Source organism: Urocampus carinirostris, chromosome 8, assembly GCF_059441175.1.
Source record: "Urocampus carinirostris isolate Australia breed hairy pipefish chromosome 8, RoL_Ucar_1.0, whole genome shotgun sequence".
In the NCBI taxonomy this organism is placed as follows: Eukaryota; Metazoa; Chordata; class Actinopteri; order Syngnathiformes; family Syngnathidae; genus Urocampus; species Urocampus carinirostris.
The window spans coordinates 27,167,780-27,182,800 of record NC_142356.1 but is presented as its reverse complement, the minus strand read 5'-3'; the positions used below and the strand labels follow the sequence as shown (position 1 = coordinate 27,182,800).

The window sequence follows — 15,021 nt, the reverse complement described above, 5'->3', positions numbered from 1 at the left end:
TATGCAACTATGATGCCAAATATTCCATGCGCCGGGGGACTTGAGACATTTTTTCTCTAAGTTGACCAATCTGTCTCGTTTGCTGTAGAGCTGTGATGTCATTGAAGGAACACGACATTTTCAAAATGGTGAATACCATTAACACAACACGTGAGACCAGCTACAAACAGACAGCAATCATAGTGAACAGCGATTGCATACTTCTCATTTCTGCTTGAAGGTAGGCGATTGTGGCTTTTCGTCTGTGTTTTCTGCCGCATGTGTAACTTGTTATAATTTTTTGGGGATGGTTCCCTATTAGCGTTGGGGCTGCTGAGGCCTTTCCTGCTTTGCTTGATCCCAGCTGGCGCTCACTGGCTGCCCCTAGTGTGTTGTTTGGCTGGCTAGCCTGGCGTTAGGACCGGTTTTGCCATGTCCTGTGTTTTTTTTTTATGACTTCTTGTTACTTGCCATAGCTGTTGCTGCCTTTCGTTGTTGGTTCCCAAATAGCCTGGCTGCTCACTGCGTGTTTTTTGGTAGGCCAGCCTCACGATTTTCCGCGTAGGCTCCTGCCAACTCTTCATTGATTGGTCCCGTTTAGTCCACCTTTCAAGGTTCTCCATGTTTTTTTTTTTTGCCAATTAGCCCTGTTTTGTCTGCTCACCCTTTGTTGGACTATTTTTGCATCCACCTGGGACACAACACCTTGGCATTTTCTACAAAAACTACCAAAACTTTGCTTAACTCTTTTCGCCTAATAACACATAAAACAACATGGTTTCTTCAATGACGTCACAGCTCATGATAACAAAGACGAGACACGCTGTCCTCAAAATGCATTAAAACAAAAAATTATTGGAATATACCAATGTAATATATATATAGATTTAATGCAAAAAAATGTGTACTATTTCCACATATTTTGCATGTTTAAAAATGTGGGATTACCTTTAAGAACAAATCCAGAAGTTACTGGTTTAGGAAATGTATTATTTAGAAGAAGCTAAGAAGGTGCCATGCCCAGTGGACCAAGTCAATTTTAATAGGTATTTGTATTTGTCTTCAGCAGGAAAGCTTCCCTTACTCTGTGGTCTGCATCCCAGTGGCCAAACGTTTATGGGAGGGGGGAAATTCGGGTGGCGCTTCCGGAGGTGGCGCTGGTGCCCAAAGAAAGGCAGCACGTTACTCTTCTTCCTCCTTGTCATCTTCATTCACCTCCAGCGTGCTTACCCAGGATACTGCCGGACGGGGGGCCCCACCAACATCACTTGCAGGCAGCACCACCACCAACAACAACAGCAGCAACAGTAACAACAATAATAATAGTAATAACGGCGGGACCCCCGAAGGCACAAGTCCTGGCACGCTTAGTCTGTACACCAGTGACTCACCCATCAGCTACCATGATGAGGAGGAAGAGGACGAGATGGCGGATGAGAGCGTCGAAGAGCAGTACAGGCAAATCTGTAACATTTACACCATGTACAGCATGCTCAACGCCAATGCCACAGGTGAGAAATGCAACACGAAGTTCATGGGGGTTTCTGTGCAAGTATCCCGCAGCTCCTTGAAAGTCTTAAAAGGTTTTAAATTCATATTCTAAAATGAAGGCCCTATTCTGCATTTAAATGCCTTAAAGCCAATTTTTGAAAGTCTTAACAATGTGAACATATTAATAAGATTTATGTTTACTTGAACTAAATATAGTAACACTTATCAATTCTTGTCTTTAATTCACCGATTTACTTTTGTAGCAACATGGCGTGACCACAATAACGGAACAATCAAAACAGTGATGTGGTTTCAGTCGGGCCTATGACACACAGCAACTTGGGACAGAGATGTTTACCTTGGACAATGGGAGAGTGTAAATTTATTCAGAAGTGGCTGTCCGACACACGTTTTTCGCAGTGGCTAGAAGCTATGTCAGGTTATGTGTCTGTGGCACAATGTATTATGTGCAAGAAGCATTTGTGTTTTTTTGTTTTGTTTGTTTCAATTGTGTTTTTGTTGTCGACTTGGTCTAAAATTTGGTTTTCAAAGGGCATCAAAATAAGTCTTAAAAAGTCTTGTATTTAACTTGCCTTTAGCTGTAGTAACCCCGAGTACATTTTTTTAGATTTCTTTGCAATCGTTAACTGGTCTTAAAATAAGGATAAGTACATTTGTCAGATTTTTAAGTAACAATCTGTTGCATGATTGAGAAAAAACAAAAATCAATAGTTTCCAACTTGTTTATTATTTTTAACTTTAAAGTAGGAGGTTTTGCTACAGATGTGTTGGGCCGATAAATGTTCAAAAGATATTCTCATATTTTTATAATACATTGATCAATTATTCAATGTTCAATTTTTGTCTGCCAGATATCTCTATCTCCATCAGTTTTAGAATACATTCTTATTAAAAGAATACTCATTTAAACACATCAAACATAATAATTTTCACGCTTCCACAATATACCATAAAATTCAGACTGTTGAGTGCACCTGATTATGAGCCGCACCCAGTCCATTTTTACGGGAAAAAACATTTTGTACATACATAAGCAGCACCTGACTATAAGCCTCATGTGCCCACATTAAAACATGAGATATTTCCAAAGAATGACGGTACACAGAAAGAGTTTTAATAATATACGGTAATGGAACCCCTTAACGTTTGATAAAAAAATACATGTCTGTGCAATGTCACCAGTCACTGAAAAACATCATGCCACATAACATAGTAAACGTTAAACGATTCAAGATTTGAGGACCACTTAAAAATGTACTCATCAAAGACACATCACGATCAGTCTGAAACAAGATACCCGAAAATTATAAAGCCAAGGTACCTCACCAGTACGCCAGCTGGTCGTCTTCAACTTCCTTGAATGTCTGCAAAAATTGCTTTGTTACATCTAGGACCATCCAGTAATTCTACCGTAAAAAAATATTTTTTCCAAAAAACACGATAAAGCCAACCGAAAAATAGGAATCCGCCTAAAACATTTCTGCTTCGTTGCATGTAGCTTCTTGTACTCCCCACATTATTCCCGTTTACAAATAAACACTCAAAAACTATTCCCAATATAGTAGTTAGCCCTCCCCTTTCGATTGACTTTTTTTTCATGATTGGGGGTCTCTTCATGCTAGTCGTATTCATGTGCGAAGTTGAATTAAACTCGTGTCTTCCTCGACACAGATATTCCACCTTTCTCACTCTTACCATTACTGCTCTGGTGCCCCTGGCGGCCATTAGAAAAACGGCATAAATTTGCTGCATCATTGCATAAGCCGCAGCGTTGAAAGCTTGGGAAAAGGTCACAGCTTATAGTCCGAAATCTACGGTATCTACTTTGTGTTTTGGACTTCCTGTTAAAATCACTGATAAAGTTATGTATTAATACATCTATGTATTTAAATAATTGTACCCGTTTTTATTAGTTTGTGGTGTCCATAAAAAGGTTTTACGGTAAATATTATCTCTATCAAGAATGCGGTAATAATACCCAACTTCTCTCTACTGTGCCTACCTGCTTTTTTTACTTTTAGCAAAGCTGTTTGTGGCGAGCAGGAATGCGGGGACGAGAGGGGATGAGATTGAGGTTATGCTCGTCCCTGCCTAATTCTTTTTTGGTTTCTATTTGTCAGTTGAGCATGAATATGCTAAGAGTAGGGTACAAAAGTAAACCCAAACAGCAATAAAAATGTTATAAAAGAAAAGTTTATCGAAGCCGACTGAAAAAATGCACGAATTTGCATGCACAGCGCCAAGGAACTTGAGAGAGGCTGCTATGATGACACAAGTCAGAGGCAGCAGACACGAGTAACAATTTCCATACAGCTCCTTTTTAGTCTAATAATTCATTTAAAACATTTAGTTCTGTGATTTTGCTTCCACAGTGCCCGGCGAGAAAGTGGAAGCTCTGCCGGACGCAGCACCAGATGGAGGGCGCAGAGGTGGACGGCCTCGGCAGGAGCTAGCATCGCTGCCGACGGAGCTCATCAACCAGATCGGCAACCGCTGCCATCCTAAACTGTATGAGGAGGGCGACCCAGCTGAGAAATTGGAGCTGGTGAGCGGCACGGCTGTGTTCATCTCTCGGGCGCAGCTCATGAACTGCCACGTTAGCGCCGGAACGCGACACAAGGTTCTGCTAAGGCGCCTTTTGGCTGCGTTTTTTGACCGGTACGCATCCGAGGCTTCAGTTTGTTACATTTGTTGTGTTCTTATAAAAGTTTGGTCATGGTTGTGTGCGCACAGAAGCACCTTGGCTAACAGCTGTGGCACAGGCATTCGCTCGTCTACCAACGACCCGAGTCGCAAGCCGCTGGACAACAGAGTGCTGCATGCTGTCAAATGTAAGTCGCTCTCAGCCAAAACATCGTGATGAATCTCCCTTATACAGTTTTAACTCTTTGTATGAGCGCCAACAGAATTTTTGGTATAGGAGTTTTATTTGTAACAAAAATCTTGCTTGCATATGAAGGAAAATTTAGTTCATGAACAGTCCCACAGCCAATCGCTCACCACTATTGACTGCCGACTGCCAGCACTAGGTTGTGCAGTTTAAACTACTACGGGCAAAAAAAAAAAAAAAACATCGTACATTTTCTTGTGTGTACGTTCATTAAAGTAGAAATACATTTATTTTTAAATGTACAGTAAGTGCTCACGTATCAACAGTCACCTGTCGACCTCTTATCTTATTAATATAATAAACCTTACAAACGCAACGCAGCACCTATTTACTCACAGAAAAACGGATTATATAGAATACTGTGACAATATCAGCAATCTACATTGCAGTCTGCTACCGGTAACCAAAACGATCCAGATTTCAAACAAAATTGGCAAGACGAGATTGGTCTTTTTTATTTTTTTTCCAGTATGAAAATGTTATACGGTGTACACAATTTGAAATCATAAAAGACTATAAAATACATGGAATAAGTATCAGTTGATAGGTTTGTGATCGCCGTCACCCTTCCTTGCAAACGCCCATTTCTCCGCACCACATGGAAGCCTTTATTAAGGCGAATGCCTCCAGTGTAAGAGTTCATAAAAAACTCGCATTTTATTTTGTTATATATAAATTACGTCATTACTACATTGTTCATGTTTAGTTATTATTTGAATGTGTTTTGGTGATCAGGAATTTGTGTTTTAAAGCTTCAGTTAAGGACGAAAATATATGGACAGACATGCAGTTTTTACAATTTGGGCTCTTCATGCTTGCACTTGAAATCAAATATCTTGACCAGAATTAAGTGCATGCTGAATTGGGTTGGGATCTGGATATTGATTTGGCCATTGCAGCATATTTAAATTATTTCCCTCATGAACTTATGGTTGCTTTTGGTGTTTGCTTTGGGTCATTGTTCATCGCACAGTTAAGCGCCGTCCAATTAACTCTGCAGCATTTGGCTGAATCTGAGCAGAAAGTATATCCCTGTATACTTTAAAATGTATGTGGCTACTTTTATCTGAAATGTCATCAATTAACACAAGTGACCCAGTGCTCTTGGAAACCATGCATGCCCACTGCTTCCAGCATTTTTCACTGATGATGCAGTGGGCTTTTGATCATGTGCTCTTCCTTTTTTTTTACTACAAACATTCTCTTTCCTGTTGTTCTGGTACGGGTTTATATTTGTTTCATTTGTCCACAGAACAGTTTTCCAGAACTGTGCCGGTTTATTGGAAAAGTCTAGTCTGTCTTGTCTATTTTTGGGAGTGCCCGATTAACCGAAATTAAATCGATATAGCGATGTGACGTAGTTTGATAGGGCAATCGCAAAACACTGCATTTTTTCTCAAGGATTCATAATTCCAGTTTGTTATTTGAGTGATGTAGTGTTTGGCCAACAAGAATTGTCACGTTTCGTGGTTAAACAGTGCCTGCCAATCAGATGCAGGTTTTAATGGCACTAGCCAATAAAGACAAGGCAAAGTTTGCAAGACGTGTGTGCGCGACTTTAATGGGCTGGTGTAAGGGCTCACTTTAGCAGCCGGGCACACAGCTCGTAGCTTAAGTTGTTCGTTACATTGAAAATAAATTAATCAATTAAATCAGACTCTAAGGAAAGTCTGAAAAGCGCACAGAAAAGCTGATCACCAGCAGGTGCTGCCTGTATTTTAATAGCGTACGGGATTTGACTGAGGCGGCGTCAGAAGGGAATGCTAAGAGCTAGGCTAACAACTCAAAAACGGTCTGGTTACACCAATGTTCACAACCACGACTATAGAGTACTATATTAGCAATGTGCTACAATAGCCTTTTTGTACTGCATGTCTATTGTTTGTACTCGTTCACTGATAGCTGTGATCAGGGCACAACTGGGATTGAAACCTTGGTTTTATTGGATTTTCCTGTGTAAACCAACACACCTATTAGTCATGTGAAAGTGAAAGATTAGTCATGTTAGTTGCGTTGAAATTTTAATTAATTCCCTGTAAAAGTTGTTTTTGCGCTATAAATGTTTTTTTTTAATGTATAACAAATATTTGATGTTTTTTTTGCATTATTAAAAATGTCTGATGTAAATTTTTAAGCTTTTACAACAAATGTATACCGGCTGCAAATATCAGTTATCGGTCTCCACTTAATACTAACAATCGTGTCGGTATCGGCCTTGAAAAACCCTTACCGGTCGATATTTGCAAGATTAACTTCCAAATGCAAAAGCACACACCTTTAATCAACTCCATACCTTTTCATTATTTAATTGATGACAGATGAACAAGGGAAGGACCTTCTGAGTCAAGTACAGCCCAATTACTTCTGGTACCTTGAAACGAAGGGATATAGAGCAGTGTTTTTCAACTAGTGAGCCGGGGCACACTCGTGTGCCGTGAGACCTTGTCTAGTGTGCCGCAGGAAATTTCCCTATATTATCCATCAATAAAAAAGCATGCCCTTGTTCAGTATATTTCTTTTTATTCCAGTGGTCAGCCAAAAACCTTATACATTCACCTACCCGGCAGTAGTTTCCTATTCTTTTACCCTTTATATATTATGAGGTAGACAGGGAAATGTTATTAATAACCTCTTTTGTTTGATAAAGCTGTTTAAGATTGTACTCCAATAGAAATTATACAATTAATCAGTGTAAAAATATTGCTTTTAAATGTACCCATTTGGATTAATGTAGCAAAAGAAAAAGTCATTGTACTAGTAGATCTTTTTGCTCATTTTAAGTATTATTTTTATACTATTATTTTTTAGAAAAAGAAAATAAATATGTAGTAAAACTTATAAAAGTGATAAATATAGTAAAATCCCAAATTACTGTAAAATTATTAACCAAAATAAATAACCTGTATTATCTGCACATCCATGGTGACCAGAAACGATAAAAATGTTACACTGTCAATTTAGGTGACATGATCATTTAAGCTTTAAAAATAAAAAAAATAATTAATATCTTAACATTTTCGACAGAGAATGTGCCTCAAGATTTTTTCGACTAAAAAAGTGTGCCTCGGCTCAAAAAAGGTTGAGAAACACTGATATAGAGTGTAAAGGGCTATAATTCTTAAACCCTTCCAATTTTGATGAGCAATATCACAAATTGCAACTGAGATTGTGTACTTTAAGCCCATATTAATTATGTTCTTGATTTTTCAGAATGTTTTTATGTGAACAGTTAAATTAACAAAACTAATTTTGGGTTCACTTTGGTGCTTTTGGGAGGTCAAGAATGGCCCAATACTTTAATTATTTATATTGTTGAATTGCACTTGTTCACGAGCAATTTGAGCTACAGGCTCTCACTGTGTCCTCTTCATAATCATCATATTTTCTTTTTTTTCTAGTCTACTCCCAAAATTTTGCGCCCAGCTTCCGGGAGAGTGAGATGAACGCCATTGCCGCCGACATGTGCACCAACGCTCGCCGTGTGGTCCGCAAGAGCTGGATCCCCAAACTCAAACTTCTGATGGCAGACAGCGACGCCTACTCCACCTTCCTAGCCGACAACGTCAAGATGGAGGCCGACGCGTTAAGCAGTGAGCAAGGTTTCGACGCCGCCTCTCTTGAGGCAGCTGCCGGAGGGAATGAAAGAGGTGCGACGCCTGCCGACGCGCTCCCTGATGGTGGTGGTGGCGGAGGAGACAGCAGCACTTTGTTTTGAGTGAGTAATAGAAAAGACAGCTGTTTGGACCCACAGCAGGAAAGGGTGCAACCGTTTTTCTGGCGTTTCCGATGTTTTTCTTCCTTTCTAGCATCACTTTCTTCTGCTTTTTGACGCTCTTGCCAGCCCACACAACGCAGCATGCCCCATAATACGCGCGGAGGAATAAAAGTCTATGCTTCCTCAACAGGGGGTGGGATGCTCCTGTCTGCATGTAGCGTCATCGCAGTTCTCCCAACAAAACCCATCACATCTCCTTCTTTGTTGAATGTACATGTGTTCTGCGAAGAGTTTGCGACCAAGAATGACTTTGAATGTTTAGAATACTTTTTTGCTTTTGTTTTTATTTTTAATGGGATGTTCCTTTAAAATGTCATTGGGATTTGGGAGCATTAGTGGTGAGATTTACCACACTGTCACTGGCAGTGTGAAATCCAAGGTAGCTAACCATGGTCCAGTTGTATTTTATTTTGGACCCATACAAATAAGCCAAGGAATTGTAAACGTTTTAAAAAAATTCTAGTCAGTCATCTAGCTAAATCTGGCTCTTATTTTACCTCCAAAATCATATTAAATGTAAATGCCAAACCATATGAAGGATTTGTCCCCAAGAACAACTCAAGTTTGTTTCAAGTTTTCTACTTAAAAAACAAGCAATTTATCAGTTTGTGATTCCAGCTCTCCTAAAATACCTTCATTTAAACTTTTTTTGGACATGTTGGTGTATTTTTGTCACACCCCAGAGAAGTCTACAAAAGAAATGAACAATTTATTCCAATTGTTTCTCCGTTTTAAAGGTAAACAGTATACTGACAGTTTTGTAGAATATTTTAATTCACATATTTATGTTTCTAAGTGATAAGGGGAAAATGTTTACCTAATATTCATTTGTGTATTTTATCGGCCAATTTTTTGTTTATCAAAATTTGACATTGATATCCATAGACCGCAAAAAAAAAACAATATGGCTGGAGCCAGATTTATTCATTTGTCATTCTGATAAAAATGCAGTCGTGTTGATGTAAGAACCTCAATAGTCATTCAAAGTAGATAAAATGACAGGCTTGTACCTTTTTGTAAGTTGGGATACCCCATTCCCTGTAAATTTGGCATATTAAGCCGTGCATTCAAAACGGCGAGTATCTCTTCCTGTATCACACTGGTTGTTACACTGTCTTCTGTCACTATGATCCAATGGCAGAAACCAGCAACAATTGTTGTCAGTAAGATGCACCCATGAACATAAGGTGTTGTGCGTTACCCTTTGCGACCCTTTTTTTTATGGATGGATGAGTAGTGAGTGCCAGGCGACCGCCACTGCTGTCATCTTGCATGTCGGAAGCTGGCTATTGTTTAATGTGGTACACGATTGTTTTTATTTTGTCATTTTTGTCAGCGTGATAACAAAATTGTTTCACAAACCTTCAAATATGCTGACAGCACCTTATTCCCCACAAGAAAAATCCTGTGTCAAATCAACACCAGTGTTAATTCAATTAAGTGTTGACAATTCTTTGTCATATTTTTAAAGGTGCTTTATGGACTAATGGAGCGTGACATTCCGGTATGTTGATTTTAAAGCGTCACCCTAAATAATTCCCAATATCGACAGACAGGGAAGACGAGACAGACCGAGACTTCCCCCATCCTCCTTGCGACAACATTATAACTGCCTAATATGTGTGCGCATATTAATGTTTCCCCGCACAGACGCACGCACCGACATCAATTCCCACATCTCCTTTTATGGCGTGTGTCAGCCAGAGTGCTATCCACACGCTCCAAATGTCTGGCTGCTGATTGCGCATGCTTGCCACTGCGTGGGTGGCGTGTTTGTTTTTGTCTGCCTTTCACACACATACACACACACCCAATACATTTTATGCGCCAAAGTCATGTTTATATTCATTTGAATGTACAAATAAAACGTCATCGGCTGACGTTTCTAGGCTTTAAATCTAGCTCCAAATATAACAATGTGGAACTCAATATCCGAATTTCCATTCCTCTAACTTTTTTATTTTATTTTTTGTTGTTCCATGATTTTTTGGGGTGCTTCAACCAAATTCAATTAAGGATGAGGAACGTCTCTATCTGTCCTCTTTCTCCTCACTTTGGCTGTTGCCCAATCGGAAGCGCGATATTGACCAGACTGTTGAACTGAGCGAATTCTAATTATGCCAGACTTAAAGGAAGAAAGGAGGGGGGACAAGGAGAAGGGAGGGGTTTTGTTTAACAATCTCCCAGGATAGACGAAGAGGCACTGCGGCAGTCTCAATCCAGACAAAAGAGACGTGGAAGTGCAAGAGTCACCAAAGTTAATACCTGCATTGCATATTTGTTTACGTAATTTCTGCATTCATTTTTTCCTACCTTTTCAACTGACACTCTGAGGGATGACAAAAACAGCAAACTTAGACATGCGGTAATATTTGAATTGCACTAAAACAAGAACAAAAGGGCACCTCTTGTGTCTGTCTGAAGCACCGGGGTCTAAAAAGAATGGAAAAAAAGCCAAACTTTCTAAATATTCTTGCTGGTTATTGTCGCAAACATCTGATGAAAAGTATTGTCCTTTTTTTTTTTTTTGGTCCCGCGTAAAGAAGTCAAAGAAGTCTGAGCCTAAATGTTGACATCCGGCAAACATTACAGAAGGTGGCAATTGAATCATGGTGATGCAAAATTAAAAGAACATTCTGGATCATTCCATGAAGAAATTCTGTGAAATCACACAGCTATAACAATCTGGGATTTCCTTAAAGTACAGCTAAGAGATTTAAAACTTGTGTACACGGAGGCAAAATCATGACTTATCTGTTACATTTTTTACACAGGAGCCTTTAAAGGAATAACTAATTTGCAGTATAGGCCCCACCAGGTTGTACTTGCCCAAGACAAACAAAAGGAAATGGTGCCCCTACGACCAATGTGGTTAAGGGCATCATATATATATATATTAATTTCCGTTTGTCCATTTATCTGAAAGATCACCCAGTTTTAAAATGGCTACCTAACACATTTTTAAGCAAAAAACGGGAACAATAATAAAAAGTCACTTGTAGCTGTCGCATAAATGTCTACTTGATGTTTTCCTCAAATTATTTGATGATTTTGACCTGGAAACCAAAAATGTGAGCGCAGAAGTTGTGGGGCTTGGGCGGATATTAGAATCTCAAGAGATTTGTTTGTATACATTTTTACTAGAGATATTTTTCTTCATTTTATGTTTTTGCTTGGTTTTTTTTTTTTACATTTGAGTGTCTAGATTTTGAGTGGCAAGATCCTACTAAGAATTAACATGCGTACGTACGATTTAGTTGCCAGGACTGGCTTTAGATTTATCATAGTTTAGGGGGAAAAAAGCATATTTTTGCATCATTGTTTGACTGGGTTGCTGGGAGAAGACTGGCTGATTATTATTATGTTTGTTTGTTTTTTTTTAAATTGGTTTTCATTTTAACTGTACGGCATTTGTGGTGACTGCAATGCGTCTAAATGTTTTTAATAACAACCATATTCCCGTATCGTAACATGTTTTTATCCAAGTTCATAGTGTTGTAACACTGTATGTAAAATTTGAAATAATATTAATGGTTTGAAAGAAAAATGGCGACTGACTGCCGAAACTATATTCCCCACCTTCCCAAGAGTACATTTTTCCTTTTAAATTCAGTTTTAAAATTTTGTACTTCAATGAAACTTGTCAAAATTCTGCAATCTTTTTCTATATTTAATACAAACCTTCGCGCAAACTCGACCTCATTTTCGTAGAATGAGAATGATTATAAAATGTTCAAAGCTGCGAAGCAACTGAATGTTTAAAAAAAAAACGTCAAAAGAATGCGAACAATCAACAAATCCAAAGTGACTTTACTTGAAAGCGGCAAAACTGCCTGAATGTTTTCCTTGCCAACGGAGGGCGATGTCCCTTGTAGCTATGATTGTAACTTTAAAGTCTTGATCACTGTAATAATGCGCGCACCTTAAAAGCAGAGAGTTAATGCAATGCTAAAAACTCACAAAAGCATCCCTAACACCAAATAATAAATTGATTCGCCCTTCCGTCCTTTTCTTTGTCATGCATATCCATAGGAGGCACTAAAGTGAGAAAAAGCACAGTTTCCAAGATTTTTCCTGTGACTATTAAGAATAGCACCTTTGGGTGAGCCCTAGTTGGCACGAAATGCCCTTTGCACCTTTCTGAGCATGCTCAATTTGATACTTCCTGTTTGTGGTTTGAAGGTTGTAACAGGATAAGGGGTGAGAGTGTGCTGTTTTTTTTAAATCTTTATTCGTATCATTTTTTGGGGGAAAAAAAACATTTTGTACTTTATTTTTTATACATTGTTTCATCTTTTTGACTTTTGTTTACAAGGAAATGGATACTTGTGGACTAAACGTGAAAACCAGCTGGAATTGGTTAATTTCCCCTTTGTGATTTTGTTTTTTCAAGTTAGATAATGATGTTGGTATTTTTTTCTACATTTCAGTACTGTGTTTCAAATATGTACCTATGGAATTGTGAACTTTTGAATGTCAGAAGAAAAATCCACCCCACAGAACATCGCCAACCCCGACTTAAAGGTGGGGTGTGGGATTTGAAAACTGCAATGGAAAATAAAGTAAGGGCTCAACACATACTTAATAAAGAAAATATTTAACGTTCAACATTTTAATGTCACCTTAAAGTATGCAGCACACCTTTAAAAAGGCATATTCACAGAAGTGATCAGCTCCTGGTACTTTGGCGTTTAAAAATAATACAAATTTGGGAAAAAAAAGGTATTTATTTTTAACTTAACGTTGTATTTAGATTTTCTTTTGAAATCCTTGTAAAGGCCTTAAAAGGACACTGTAATATTTGCCGACAAAATGTAGCTGTATTGTGTAGTCCAACCAAAAACCAGAGCTACTAGGCACAAGGAAGATTACAAACTAACAAACTATGGAGACTTAATGTGACCAAAACGCAACAAATATTTTTTTCTTTTATTTTGCCCAGCCTTTTACATGGTTATTTTTTGGGCTTTTGAGGCTACCCTTAACAGCAAGATGTCAGACAATTATGTCAATTCCCTGTAAGTGAACCTCATTGTAATGTAAAATAAATTGTTTTTTTTCTCTTTTTAGAAATGCACATTTATATTATAGTTCGTTTATTTTGTGTATTCAAATATTCTTTTTTAATTAAAATAATACTCAATGTCCCTTTTAATAAAAACACTAGAAATATTTGCATAAATTGATCTAAATCAAGACAATTTTATCAGTTTATTTAAGAATACATTTAATGGTATGTTCAAGTTTTTTTTTTTCAGTCTTTATGTTGACATAAAATTCTATTTGACAATGCCCTTTGCAATTTTATTTTTATTTGTTAGTCACCTATCTTTAAAAAAAACTTATACGTCCATAAATGTACATCCGTGATGAACAATTTTGTGCTGAATTTGCGTTAAATTTCTGCATCTATTGTCTCTGTCAATTCACTTCGATTTTTACAAATGTTTTTACCTTTTTTTCCTTCTTTTTTTCAAGTTTTTTTGTAGTACAAGTCCCAACCATCCCAATGTAGGCTTAACCTTCCACAAAAAGTTTAAAACAATGACATTACTATTTTTTTTACCATTTTTCTTTTTTTTTTTTTTTTGAAACCTTAGTCATGTTTTCTTTCAAGAAATGGAAATAAACGTGACCACCAACAATCAACCGTACAACACAAACTCTTTGGCTCATTTTTTTTCCAAATGTAACAAAAAACCTGATCAAATAAACTAACGCTCAATTAGCAGACTTTCTCTAGTTGCCTTTAAACTCTTCAAATTGACTTGAACTTAAAAATGGGGTGTATTTTTCTTGCATTAGGGCCCTTTGGTGGTGATTTTGTGAATGCTGTTAAGACTCACCAACCAAAAGTTGTTAAACTTGAGAAAGAAGGATGGAAAGACCCTGACTTTATCCTGCACACCAGAGACACAAACACACACACTAAGCGATACCTGGAAACCTCGTAAGAAGCCACAGCACGCACACTGTTACATCCTCGGAACGTTTGCTTGGCTTTGCACCTCAATGCAGTTTTTTCCCTTCCATTAAGGAAAAAGTTTACCTCGGAGGCTCTCGGCCATTTTGTCATGCGATGGCGGCTAACACATAGGTGCTGCGATGTTGTCACTTTTTAAGGGGGGAAACAAATTTGGGGGGAGTTTTCGGTATCCAATCAAAGCCTAGAGTGCAAATTATTTTTTTTTCTATCTGGAAAGCATTTTGCAGGTGTAAAATAACAACCCATCTCTAGGGAATTTCGACCTGTGTCAAGATCTGTTTTGAGTTTTTACAAAATTTTAATTTCATACTCAATTTCATTCTCTCTTGGGATTTTTCTCTTTCCCCTTTTATGACTGCTTTAATACACATTGCCAGTTTCATTTGATTATCTCTATTGTCATTTATATAAGCATTGTGAAACATTGCATGCAACAAGATTAGACTTGGCACTCCAGTTTAAACCCGTCATAAAGACTTCAAAAAGTAAAATAAGATGAAAGACTGTTAAGATAAATAGGCTAAGATATTTTCAAAGTAGTGCTTCGAGACTGTCCTAAAATTTAATAATAATAATGCAATGAAAGTATAGTGCGTTGTAACAGTAATGCGATGAAAAGGAGTACAATAACATTTAGCAGTGACAAAAACATTTAACATGAAAAAAAATATCCAAATACTTCACAAGATATATACACCGTACAAGTTGGACTATAAGGCGCACCTGATTATAAGCCACATGTGCGCACATTGAAACATGAGATATTTAAAAAGAAAGACGGTACACTAAAAGATTTTTGATAATATACGGTACCTTAAACTTTTAAAGTTCTGCCAGTGGGCCGCCAGACTTTTGATCAACAAATACGTGTCTGTACGA

At 37.8% G+C, this 15,021-nt stretch overlaps 1 protein-coding gene across 5 annotated transcripts in view; it reads left to right on the top strand.

The window, feature by feature from the left end:
* The window catches only part of nacc1b (nucleus accumbens associated 1, BEN and BTB (POZ) domain containing b), a 29,807-nt gene extending 15,772 nt beyond the window's left edge, over positions 1-14,035 (top strand). For 2 of the 5 annotated variants that reach the window (XM_088342185.1, XM_088342186.1), the window contains exons 5-8: positions 1,046-1,490; positions 3,864-4,149; positions 4,225-4,322; positions 7,780-14,035. In XM_088342185.1, the coding sequence (XP_088198311.1) occupies positions 1,046-1,490; positions 3,864-4,149; positions 4,225-4,322; positions 7,780-8,096 (1,146 nt within the window). In that variant the 3' untranslated portion in view covers positions 8,097-14,035. The remainder of the gene's footprint in view (positions 1-1,045; positions 1,491-3,863; positions 4,150-4,224; positions 4,323-7,779) is intronic. The other 3 variants (XM_088342187.1, XM_088342188.1, XM_088342189.1) reach the window with 3 other exon arrangements.
* Positions 14,036-15,021: the final 986 nt, after the last annotated feature.